Source organism: Schistocerca cancellata, chromosome 3, assembly GCF_023864275.1.
Source record: "Schistocerca cancellata isolate TAMUIC-IGC-003103 chromosome 3, iqSchCanc2.1, whole genome shotgun sequence".
NCBI lineage: Eukaryota > Metazoa > Arthropoda > Insecta > Orthoptera > Acrididae > Schistocerca > Schistocerca cancellata.
Window position 1 is genome coordinate 326,770,172 of NC_064628.1, and position 13,924 is coordinate 326,784,095.

At 41.9% G+C, this 13,924-nt stretch overlaps 1 protein-coding gene across 1 annotated transcript in view; it reads left to right on the plus strand.

The window, feature by feature from the left end:
• LOC126176709 (sialin-like) overlaps window positions 1-13,579 on the plus strand; it is an 85,336-nt gene extending 71,757 nt beyond the window's left edge. The window contains exons 9-10 of the mRNA XM_049923876.1: window positions 8,722-8,842; window positions 11,476-13,579. Coding sequence (XP_049779833.1) covers window positions 8,722-8,842; window positions 11,476-11,579 — 225 coding nt within the window. The 3' untranslated portion in view covers window positions 11,580-13,579. The remainder of the gene's footprint in view (window positions 1-8,721; window positions 8,843-11,475) is intronic.
• Window positions 13,580-13,924: the final 345 nt, after the last annotated feature.

The following is a 13,924-nucleotide window of genomic DNA, read 5'->3' on the forward strand; positions in this document are numbered from 1 at the left end:
TTTTATTGGCGTTTCAGCTTTTTAGATTGGTGTGATGGATGCCCTAATACTTTTCAATGATCGAGTACAACGAGATTAAAAACCGTGTGCAGAGTAGGCATCAAAACTGGGGACAACATGAAAAGCGGACTGCTACAAGTGGAAACGCAACGTGTACCTCAAGCTGAAAAAACTCCTGAAAGCATAATAAAGGAGGCCAGACTAATAAAGAAAAGAAAGAAAATTAAAGAATATGAAAAGGACAACCAAAATCGACAAAATTACGGAGCTGGAATGTTTTGACAAGTCATCACTGAGAAGAAAATGACATGCAAATCTTTAGTCTGAATTTCGCATAATCAACGTTTCTTCATACTCAGACATCAGTACCTCACAGAATATTAAAACCACAAGAACAAAATTTTGCGTGAATAATAATATAGTGCTTACCTACGCAATGAACGACATTATTCAGCAACGTATTAAATATTTTAAGCTGCAGCATTTCATATGTTCTTAATTATTAGGAGAAAAAAATTGACTTTTAAGAAACATTTTTTTTATTAGACAGAACGACAAACTGATAAATATCTCTGATTTACTGTTTCAACAGGTTCATAAGTAAAAGAATTAGATTTGTTTTGACCTTTTATTTTGAATAGTATGGAAATACAATGTACCTAAAATAAAAATTACATGTAATTCAGTACGTGAGTTAACAATCAGTATTCACTCCACTATTGTATTCCACAGCTTTTAAATATTTTTCGCATAGAGGTCACAACATACTAATTATTTGGTTAAAGTTTTACACCAATACCTACCAAAGTTTTTGAGTTATTAAATTTCAAAGCACTAGTTAAGACTACAGGCCATGACGCTTAGGTCCCTTTAACGTGGAGAAAATCTGCCCAGTTGAAATTCATCGTCGTCTGACGGCCCTTTATGGTGATTTGATTAGCCAGCGTAATGTCAGGAAGTTCTGTGCTGAGTTTTCGAGCGGTAGACTCAGTGTGCATGACGAGGAAGGAAGTGGGAGGAGGTCTTCAATATTGATGACGCATTGTTGGAGAAAACTGAAGCTAAAATTCGTGAAGACTTCTGTCTGAAAGTCCGCGACCTCGCAGTTTCGATGGCAGAAGTCTGCAGACCGACGACCCAAATCGTTTTAACGAAAAAGCTGGGGCACAGGAAGGCATGCGCTTGCTGGGTGCCGAAAATGTTGACTGGTTCACAAGGAAAATCGTGTGGAGTGTGCTCAAAAAGTTTTGGGCCGTTTTGAATGGGAAAGGAACGAGGTTTTGAACTCGGTCATTACAGGTGACGGCGAAGAAAAAGGAGCACTCCATCATACGCCTGAGTCCGAAAGGCAATCAAAAAATGGCGCCACACCATTTCACCTCCCGTTTGAAAATTTCCTGAGGTCATCACTGGCAAAATAGTTATAGTCAGCGTGTTTTTGGATCGAAAAGGAGTTGTTCTCCCGAATTTTTGACAAAGGGAAACACAATGAGTGGTGACCGTTCATGTGAAACGGTAAAAAACTTCGATGAGTGATATAAAACAAGCGAAGTGTCAAGTTGGTTGCGGACAGGAGCGGGAGATTGTTTCGATAAAGGGATCAAGGACCTCGTTCCCCGATTCAAGAACTGCGACGAACTGCCGGCCGGTGTGGCCGAGCGGTTCTAGGCGCTTCAGTCTGGAACCGCGCGACCGCTACGGTCGCAGGTTCGAATCCTGCCTCGGGCATGGATGTGTGTGATGTCCTTAGGTTAGTTAGGTTTAAGTAGTTCTAAGTTCTAGGGGACTGATGACTTCAGATGTTAAGTCCCATAGTGCTCAGAGCCATTTGAACCATTTGCGTCGAACTTGCCTGGTTATGTAGAAAAATAGTGTAGCCATGTACGAGCAATGCCACGCGCAAATTTTGTACGAATAAAATGTTCCCGATTTTTAAATAGAGAATGGTATTTAATTTGTGGACAAGCATTTTAATTGATGTCATGTCAACCTGCTTGAGATTAACACGAGTGAAGTAATTATGACAGCCAACGACCTTGCCGCGGTGGATACACGGGATCGCGTCAGATTAACGAAGTCAAGCACTTGGATGGGAGACCGTCCCATTTGCGCCGTGCTGTGTCGGCAAGCGGGGAGACGCCCAGCCCTGGTGAGGTCTGCTGAGGAGCTACCTGACCGAGTAGTAGCGGCTTCAGGTGACGGACACTGACATATATCAGCAAGTCGTCTCACTTTCGGAGTTGATGAAGGCGTATTAGGAAAAATGGAAAAATAGTTAGTACGACTATTTCAGTAAGTTTCTGAGTCGAATCTTGCCAACACTTCAATCTCCCCCTTATCCACACCCCAGCCCAAGTTAAAGCACAGCTTTATACATTTACAAACGATGCAATTTCGAGGTTAACGCACTCTGAAGTCAAGAAAAACCGTAACTTTCAGTTCTCTCTACTGGAGGTCAATGTTATCGTTTCGAACGTCACGTTCACCTCGCTTGTTGCGAACCAAACGATCGCGACTGCTCTTTTCGCTTTCGATACAGTGTGTGGCGTCAAACTGACGTCATGTTTGCGGGAAGTCACGTGTACTGTATAGGTTACCCCTTATGCTGCGTCACGAAACGAGCCGTCACCGGAGACTAGCAGCATTCGCAGGCGAAGCTGTCCGACCACTGTCGCTAACCAGGCTCTGTGGCAGGAGCGCCACAGTTCTCTATCAGCAGGGGGCGTTGGTACCCACTCGCGGTATGCCTTCGTAGACAGGCGCTTGCTAGTACCACGTTGTGGGAACAACGGCTAGAAAAAATGGCCGTAATGGCTGTCAGGTGTTATGTTAGTCAGCGCTATCTAGTAGCCGACCAGTATATTATCACAGGTGTTCAGTTGTTTGCACTTCCTCTGGTTATCAATTATAACTAATAGCTTTGCCGGAACATAATCGCATAGCTCCTACGTTACCGATACTTGTGTTATGGAACTCTGGTCTGTGTGCACGCCTCCACTAAGATTTCTAAAATAAATGGTTCAAATGGCTCTGAGCACTATGGGACTTAACTTCTGCGGTCATCAGTTCCCTAGAACTTAGAACTACTTAAACCTAACTAACCTAAGGACATCACACACACCCATGCCCGAGTCAGGATTCGGACCTGCGACCGTAGCGGTCGCGCGGTTCCAGACTGTAGCGCCTAGAGCCGCTCGGCCACCCCGGCCGGCATCACAGAAGACACGAAGTCACTCAAACACTGAACGCTACAGATGCTGGCACATAAACGTGTATGGCCCAAATTTCAAATATGACTGTTAGCATGGTTCGCGCAGTCGCGTACTTCCCACGCTGATTTTTCAGAAAGATGAACACGATGCCGTTGATGATACTGTGACGATATAGCGAGCGGTATTTTTGAAACCGATTCATAGTCTTTAAAGAGTAAACGCGATCGATTATACCTTGGAACTAACTCGAACAGCGGAAGAGTCGAACTCGGATATTCACTGCATCCTTCATTACACGGTGCGGCGGCGTCTGGAGCAACCGGTGTCGCGGCTTCCCTCGATGCGGCTGCGGAGAGTGGTGCGCCGGTATCCGTGTTTAGAGGCACCGAGGGGAATAAACGTTGCCAGACTGCTTTCGTCATCGTCACATCGGCCCAGCACCTGGCATGATGGTATTGTGTGCCATAGGGAACATAACACGATCACTTCTGGTTGACTTGCCACTAATTTGGACAGCAGCTGTTATACTTCTAACGTGTAAAGTCTTTGGGGGGGGGGGGGCGTTGTTTGGGCGAGGGGACCAGACAGCGAGGTCATCGGTCTCATCATCTGATTAAGGAAGGATGGGGAAGGACGTCGGCCGTGCCCTTTCAAAGGAACTATCCCGGCATTGCCTGGAGCGATTTAGGGAAATCACGGAAAACCTAAATCAGAATGGCCGGACCCGGGAGCGGTTGACTACGCCCTATCATCTAGGTCTTTCAACAAGATAACGCAGTGCTGCTTGTTGCCCGTGCTGTACCGACCTACCTCTACCTCTACATCTACATACATACTCCGCAAGCCACCTACGGTGGTTAACGGGGGGTAACCTGTACCACTATTAGTCGAGTTCCACTCGCAGATGGACTCAGGGAAAAGCGACTGTCTAGACGCCTCCGTCTGAACCCTAATTTCTCGTATCTTATCTTCCTGATCCTCACGTGAAATGTACGTTGGCGGCAGTGGAATCGTTCTGCAGTCACTTGTAAATGTCGGTTCTCTAAATTTTCTGAATAGTGCATCTCGGAAAGAACTTCCTTCCAGGGATTCCCATTTGAGTTCCTGAAGCATCTCCACAAAACTTGCATATTGTTCGAACATACCGGTGACGAATCTAGCAGCCCGCCTCTGATTTGCTCCGAGGTCTTCCTTTAAACCGACCTGATGGGGATACCAGACACTCGAACAGTACTCAACAACGGGTCGCACTGGTGTCCTATATGCTCTCTCCTTTACAGATGAACCACACTTCCCTAAAATTCTCACAATAAACTGAAGTCGACTATTCGTCTTCCCTACTACAATCCTTACAAGCTCATCTCATTTCAAATCGCTTTGCAACGTCACGCCTCGATATTTAATCGCCGTGTCTGTGTCAATCAGCACGCTACTAATGCCGTAAGCGCACATTATGAGTTCGTTTTTTCATCTCATCTACATTAACTTACATCATGTACATTTAGAGGTAACAGCCATTCATCATACCAAATACAAATTTCCTCTAAGTCATCTTGTATCCTCCCATAGTTACTCGACACCGACACCTTCCCGTACACCACAGTATCATTAGCAAACAGTCCGCGGCTCGTGGTCTCGCGGTAGCGTTCTCGCTTCCTGCGCACGGGGTCCCGGGTTCGATTCCCGGCGGGGTCAGTGATTTTTCTCTGCCTCGAGATGACTGGGTGTTGTGTGTCTTTCATCATCATTTCATCCTCATTCACTCGCAAGTCGCCGTAGTGGCGTTAAAGAACTTGTGGAGCGGCGGCCGAACCGCCCCGCGCGGGGTCTCCCGGCCACCAATGCCATACGCTCATTATTATTATTATTATTAGCAAACAGGCACAGACTGCTGCTTACCCTGGGCGTCAGATCGTTTACGTATATAGAGAACAACATCGGTCCTATCACACTTCCCTGGGGTACTCCTGACGATACGCTTGTCTCTGATGAACACTCGCCGCCGAGGGTAACATGCTGAGTTCGTTACTTAAGAAGTCTTCGGGCCACTCATCTGTCTGGGAACTTATTCTGTATGCTTGTACCTTCGTTAACAGTCGGCAGGTGGCAGTGTGTCAAATGCTTTATGGAAATCCAGCAGTATGGAATCCGCCTACTGCTCTTTGTCCATAGTCCGCAGGATAAGTTACAGAAGGTTCTCCAGATTCCTCATCCACTGAAAGCACCTAGAATAAGTTACCACCCAGCAACGGAGTGTGCGCTGATCTGAAACTTCCAGGAAGATTGAAACTGAGTGTGAAACCGTGACTCGAACCTGGGATCTTTGCCTTTGCCGCACACTTTGCTGCAGAGTGAAAATTCATTCTTGAAGCAGTCCCTCAGGCTGTGGCTTAAGCCATGCCTCCACAATATCTTTTCTTCCACGAATACTAGTCCAGCGAGACATAGAGCTTCTGTGAAGTTTGGAACGCGGGAGCTGAGGTCCTGCAGGAAGTAAAGCTTTGGGTGCGGGGGACGGGGGGTTTGGAAGTCGTGCCTGAACAGCTCAGTCGGAAGAGCACTTGCTCGCGAAAGGTTCGAGTGCCGGTCAGGCATACTGTTTTAAGCTGCCAGAAAGTATCTAGTCATCTGCAACCGCGGTATTGATACGTCACAACTCTGCTCTCAGAAATGCTGTCGTGCTATCCAAGATGGAAACAGTGAAGGGAAGTAAGAGTCCATAGTGAAAAATATAGAAACTGGTGCTCATGTGTTGAGGATAAGTACAAAAGAGGCGAGTGGCGAGTGGAGCGCGATATGTGAATATTTATGGGTCTCATACGGGATACATACTTCTGTATGTATCAGATGCGTCGTGTGTTACAAATCCCTACAAAAACATTTATTCAGTATTTCTCACGACATAGAACATTTGATACAGTACAAATGTGAGAGTCTGAGCAAGCTAACTAGCAGTAATGTTACAAGGCAAGGTACTTCATGGTGCCTTCACGGCATGTATCTGTCTATAACGGTAAATACTCGCAATTTGTACAGTAACTCGGCTTTATCTGAACACTACAATAAGCACCATGCACACAGAGTGGGCCCCAATTGAGGACCGCATTCATAAACCTTAAAAACTTCAAAATTTGCAATTATGAGTTATAGATGTATTCGTGTGCTTCTAAATGAGACGATTCATTCTAGTACATGGGTTTTATGAAAACCTATTAGTTGCCTGTTTAATCTTGTATACAAACAGAGTCAATTGGAATACATTGATGAACACCCTTAAGGAAATAGGAATCAACTGGAGAGATCGGAGACTTATAAGGAACTTGTACCTGGGGCAAAGGGTAAAGGTACGACTGTGCTATGGAGAAACGAACAGTGTGGAAATAGGAAGGGGAGTGAGACAAGGATGTTGTCTGTCGCCAAGTCTCTTCAACCTGTGTGGAGAAATGCTGGCGAGAGAAGCGCTGCAAGAATGCGGAAACTTCAAAGTAGGAGGACGTCTCATCAACACCATCAAGTATTCAGACGACCTGGTAGTGCTCGCCAAAAATCAGAGACAGCTGCAACACATGATGGACAGTTTGGTGGAAACGGGAAGAAAATACGGCGTGGAAATCAACATCGGAAAATCAAAAGTGATGCGCATATCAAAACGTGAGAAATACTTGAAGATAACTGTTGACAATCGGGAACTGGAAAATGTGAATCAGTTCAAGTACCCGGGAAGTTTTATCACAAAGTATGCCCACTGCACCACCGAAATCCGAGCAAGAATCGCCATGGCCAAAGCTGCTTTCAACAAGAAGAGGACTCTGCTAACCAGCAAGTTGAGTTTGGCATTGAGGAAAAAACTGATAAAGTGCTACATTTGGAGCATTGCACTGTATGGAGCAGAGACATGGAGCATGAGAAAGAAGGAGAAAAAATACTTAGAGAGCTTTGCAATGTGGTGCTGGAGGAGAATGGAAAAGATCAAGTGGACAGATCGCATAAAAAATGACGATGTACTGCGAAGAGTAGGAGAGAAGAGAAGTATTCTGCGTACAATTCTTCAGAGAAAGGCCAACTGCATTGGACATGTACTTACACACGAGGGACTCATACGTGATGTCATCGAAGGGAAACTCAGAGGAAACGCAGGACGAGCAAGAAGAAGAATTCAACATCTGGACGACGTGAGAGATGGAAGGAGATATAACAGACTGAAGAAAGAAGCTGAAGACGGGGAACAGTGGAATCAGAAATTCTCCGTACGAAGACATGGACCTGCCACTAGGCAGAACTACATAATAATAATAACAAACAGTGAAGTGTTTCAAGTGTTTCTGAAGTCAACATCTACAAAAACGAGTTTACCAAATGAGAAAATCTAAGGTGTATGATAGACACTAGTTTTCGACAAAGTAGATCACTACTTCCCGATCAAGGATCACAGATACGTGGTCGCTGCTAGGATATTTTACACCATTAAAAAGGAACTGAGACAATTTGAAACCATAACCTTAGCATCACACTATCATGAGGTTCTGAGCAACCATGGTATCTGTATGGTTCTGGGCGGTGACTGCCATACTGTATGTACGATTAATAGAGCACTGCGAACGGATTAACAAAAGAGAAGCTACCGTTCTACATGTCTGATGCTAGAGTTCTTATTCATAAAAAAAACCACGAGAGTGCCTCCTGCAAAGCCGAAACAACACATTTTTCCTCTCCGATCACTGTTGAAGTGAAGATGGTTTCAAGGACATTGATCAATAACCTAGAAATTCATCAAAACCTAGAAACTATGTCGATGTCAAAAGAGCTGACGATGTGAAGAAATTAAAGAGATTTTTTCATACAAGAAGAAGCCAGAGAGGTCTATGAGATGACCCTAGTGTGTTGCAGTGAACGTGAAAATGAAAGTAATTATGTACAGTACTGTAATGAACCAGTTTATTAAATTATTATTTGTTCAATAGGTTAAAACAAACTAGAACATTACTGCTGTAAAATAATTAATCTGGAGATGTTCTGTTTTGGAAAAAAATTTATGATTTTTACAATATTTTATTTACGACTGAAAGCTCATAGAAATGTATTTCCATCGTTGTATTATGTGTCTACAATTTATTTGTGAAATATCATTGTGTAAGACATCAGCAGCGTATACTGTTCAAGTAACTTAATAACAAGTGTTTCCTGAAAATTTTGTTTTTTGTAAATGTTGACTTTTGTGAAATGGTCCTCAGTTATGGAGAGCCTTGTCGTGAGCCTTGTACATGGAAACCTTCGGCTCCTTCGACTAAACCACCCTGGCTCTAAATGTTGTCACCAAAATATGCCATCTGACAATGCATTTGGACACAATATGTACTTCAAAAGGAATGACAAATCATAACTTACATGTCTAATGTTCGACCCTGGCTATGAGCAAGAAGTTTCATTTCGCCTTTGTATATGATAATACTCTTTTAGAGACCTGCAGTTTTATCCAGGTTACTGTCTGACATTTTTGTCGTGTTCACAGCAATCACGCTCAGCCTGGAACTCCGTCTTCTACCTGTCAGCGGGGCTGGCTGTCGTCGGATACCTCATCTACGCCGTCTTCACGACTGACGAGGTGCAGACTTGGAACGAGCCTGCCTCAGGTTGGTCTACTGTCCAACGTCACTTGTGAAAATCCAAAGTTTGCAAACAAACCGTTACTTTTGCACCACTCACCACAAAAATCTTACCACTGTCATCACTCTGACACGTCTCAGAATAAAGTTCACTTTAATCGATAGGCTACATCCCCAACAACCAAAAAGATTTCTCTGCAACTATATCTAAACATTTGACAGTCTCTCAGCAACTATATATATATACACATCTGACAGTCTCTCAACAAATACAAGTAATTAATATATATGTGTCTATTGTTACTTTCAATTATTTATATGAATCTGAAATGAACAGAAGAGGAGAAAAATAGTAGGGCCAGAGACCAAAATATGCAAAACATTATAGAGAATGTCACATGGAGGGGAAAAGATTTGCACAACGTAACAAACGATGGAGGACAACATTCAATCAGCCGAAAGACTGACTACCTACCAACAGAAAAAAAGTTTCGAAAAACCAATGAAATACTTCCTGCATGATGTCAACATAGGCGTGACACAACAAAATGTATAAAAACCAGTTCGAAATTAAAGTATTCATATTGTGTGATTTTGTGGGCACGATCAGCTATCATATGAGATTGATAAGCATTCTGTTTAATGGTTTATCATGCTAGTTCCGTGAAAGAACAGCATTTAATCACAATTCATTGAGCATTATATATAATATACAGGGTGAGCCACTAACTATTGCCACCTAGAATAACTCCGGAACTATGAAGGTACCTGAAAAGTTTGTGGGACAATTGTGGCATGGAACAACACGGTCCATAATATGTAGTTGGCTTTTTGTTACTAGATGAGTTCGCGGCAGAGATATGAAGGTCAACTTTGTTTTTTTAAATGGGATGCTATAGTTTGGTACTGTTTTTTGACAGAGGCTATCGAGACGAATCCAATGATGTGTAACAGTAAGGTCTTTGAAGGTCGACGAAGGTCAAAAAGCTGGCATGTACGTCCATTTACAGAAGGCGTTCGAAGTGATGACCATTGATATCAGTGGAGTGCTGCAATCTTTTCATCAGGGATTGAGTGGTATTCCTTATCACTTCTGCACTTATCGAAGCACATGCACTGACAATTCTCTCTCGTATATCGTGCAAATACAGCGTATCCATCTAACGTGCCATTGACATGTAAACACCATTCGACGGTTTCGCAGTACAATACTAATAGGAACGGTAAGAGTATCGTTGAATCAAGTGAATGTGATGATGTATTCCTTCGAAGAACGAGGCGATATGCTTCTCATTTACGGAGAATGCCAACGAAATTCAGTGAGAGCTAGAGACTTATACTCTGAAAGATATCCTCAACGTACTCACCCTACACCTTTTACATTTAAATATGTGTTTGATAAACTGAGAACAACTGGATCTTTAACGCATCGGAAACATATCCGGCAAAGGAAAGTTACTAACGAGGAAACGGAAACCAGTACTCTTGCCACTGTGGTTCGAGATCCTTGTGTTAGTTCGCGTCAAATCGTAAGGGAATCTGGCATGAGCCAGAGCATTCTTGTTCGTGTTCTGCATTGCCATAAATATCATCCTTACCATGTCAGTCTCCACCAAGAATTAACTGGTACGGATTGTATGCTTCTTATTGAATTCTGCCGATGGGATAAACTTCAGATTCAGAGGAATGACACATTTATTAATTTGATTTTATTTACTGACGAGGCTACATTCACGAACCATGGAAAAGTTAATTTGCATAACATACATTATTGGGCAACTGAAAATCCATGTTTTCTGCGGCAAGTTGCACATCAATAACCGTGGTCGGTGAAAGTATGGCGTGGGATTCTGGAGGACAGAATTATAGGCCCTATCTCATCGAGGGAAATCTTAATGACAGGAAGTACACCACATTCCTGCAAGAAACATTAGGTCTGTTATTGGAAGAAATACCTTTAGGAACAAGGAACAGAATGTGGTATCAACAAGATCGGTGTCAGGCACATTTTTCGCTGATGACTAGAAATGAGTTGCACAGACAATTCCAAAATCGTTGGATTGGACGCGGAGGAGATTTGTCGTGGCCGGATCGTTCGCCAGACTTGACGCCTCTGGATTTTTTTCTTGTGGGGATTCGTAAAAGACATTGTTTTTAAAGACGTTCCAACTACACCTGAAGATAAGCGAGAGATAAATGTCAGAGCAAGTTTTCCAATAACTGCCGATGTGATAAACAACACCACTCAATCCATGATAGGAAGATTGCAGCACTGCATTGATACCAATGGTCATCACTTCGAACACCTTCTGTAAATGAACGTGCATGCTACCTTGGTGACCTTCGTGACCTTCTAAGACCTTACAGTTACACATCATTGGATTCGTCTCGATAGCCGCTATCAGAGAATAAGTACCAAACTATAGCACCCCGTCTTTTTTTTTTTTTTTAAAAAAAAAGTTGACCTTCATATCTCTGAAGCGATCCCACCTAGCAAAAAAAAACCAACGTCATATTAAGGCCCCCCTTGTCCCATGCAACTTCAGTTCCACAAGCTTTTCAGCTCCTATTATGCTTTCGGAGTTATTCTTGGTGGCAATAGTTAGTGATTCACCTAGAGGTAATGTCAGCAATTGACGTTCTTTCTTTTTATGTTTCAGATATTGAAACCAAAGTACATAATGAGAGAGGTGTCGACAACGTCGCTTTTGACAACGACAACGACGGCATTCAGCCTGGTGGGCAGAGGTCTCAAGATCCGTAGCACGTAGTCTTTATAGCTAGCGTCTGCTCAGTTTGTTACTTAGACGCTTTTGTATGACATACAGAATGGTGTATATGGTCACGACCAATACACAGATTTGCAAGTCTTGCACACACTAAGATTAGACGATAACATATTTCCTGGTCAATCAATCGTCTGAAACGCTTGGTAAATTGTGTTGTCTGTTGTGAAACAAAGGCCTTCTGCACATCCATGAACTACACCGAAAGAACTCATTAATCTGCACACTATACTTTATTAAGTATCTTCTGACCGTATTTCATTAGTCACACCCAACCCAAAAAGTGTGTATCATCACAGTCCTTCAACGTCACATCCAGTACTTCCATTAACAACCACACTGGCAAACTTTTGCTGGCAGTACGTAAATAAAATTTTATAATAGACGTGATTCTTTCTTATTTAGAACGAATGCCTTCAGTACTGGCGTGACTCAGACAACAATATTAACGATTTTGGAGGTCTGCGCTCAGTATGATTACCACAATTCTAAGGACCATTATCGATAGACATTTCATTATAAATATTGCAAGTGTTTTTGTCACCATCGTTTCATGAACACGGTTATCATGCACCGTCACACTAGTGTCATCGGTGTCGTCAGTTGATATACTGACATTCAAAATAACTCAGATTACACCCTCGAAGTTCCAGTCATCGCTTTTCCAAGGCTAGCGGAACTTGAATCAATGGCACAACTGCTATCGTCAGTTAGTCAGAACAACCAGCTTTGAAAGAGGTGATTTCGAGAAACGCAGTTACGGCTGTCGGATGAAGCTGTTTACCATCAGTTACAGTGGCATCAGCTACGACCACCTTTGAAACTATCTACCACTAACATACCGACTTTATCGTAGCTGAAGAGCAAGAGTTGTCATCTGCAATACAGTTGTGTACATAGTTTCCATTGACTTTATCATGAGCGATATGGTCACTTCGTGGAACACTGCACTTTCTGTCCTCTGTAAATAAAATGCATACCGTACATATTTGTGCTGATGTGTCCCACTGTCGAAAAACGAAAAAATCTTTTTGAAAAGCATTTTGAAAAGCATAAACCTGAGCATAGTCGCTCACTCCCATATAAATCTCTATCTTCGCTAGCACAAGCAGTGTCTTCCGAAAATGTTAATGTGAATGCAGTTAGATGCTCATAAGACTGTAACGATATTATCTAATACTTAATGTAATTGTGAAAAAATGCATGAATTTCACTACGGTTATGGGATACAAGCAATCGATGATGAGTAGAACTTTCTTAATCAATATAGTCTCTTCCTCAAAGCAATGAAAAAGGAAATACTGACGCTCTATTTCCCTTTCTTTACCTATTCGTATTCTTGTACGAAATTTGGATTGACATTCTTATCGTTCTTTGCAAAACAAGAAGTTTTCGATTGAGTCATCCCTACCAACTCAATAAAGGTCCACACTTTCAAAAATGTTTATGCAGACTATCATCTATTGGTGGTTTTCTATTTGTATTCAAAATTGTTAACTTGTATCTATCGATTTCACTGTGAATTCAGTAATAATATAAAAATGTGTTTTAATGTTGTAACAATGGTAACAGTATGACGAAATATTTAATTTCAGAAACACTGTTATTTAAATAATATTTCACGATATTGTCTTGGATTTCACGAAATTTCTGAAAATATAGTCCATTCTCTAAAATGAATAAAAATTTTTTATCACTGTTTAGAGTTAGAAAGCTGCAAACGTGCTGATATATATTTTATAAATGAAATTCTTGTAAAAATCTTGTATTATTTCACTGTTATTTTGTAACTGTTTGTCCTTGAACTTTATAGATTTCATATGGATAATATGTCAGAAATTTATAACTTTAAAATAACAGAATTCCAAACACAGTTGACAGAATCCTTTATCTTTGTACCAGTTTATGTGAGCTCATAGCGTATACATGCAATAATGATACCCAAATGGGCTGTCTTAGTGGGATGGATTTGCAAACAATAAACTCACATTTATTTACTTTTTCATTCTTTTAACCATTATTTTAATTACTGTATTGAATCGAAACGTAATAAGCGTCTAAAGATTTCCATATGAAAAGCTTATCTGGCCTTGATATTCTCTCGCATGCCCCTTGCGAATGTAACGTACCATAATTTGAGTAAAGTGAATATCACCAACATAATTTATTGCACCACACGATAAAATTCACTATTTTTCTTAGAGACACGTTTATCTTTCTTTCAAGAAGGTGATTATTGCCTTTGTTATTCCTATTCATTAAGGTAAAAAGAACACAGTATGCTGCTATTTTTCGTAGGTGAAAACAGAAAGTCACCTTAACA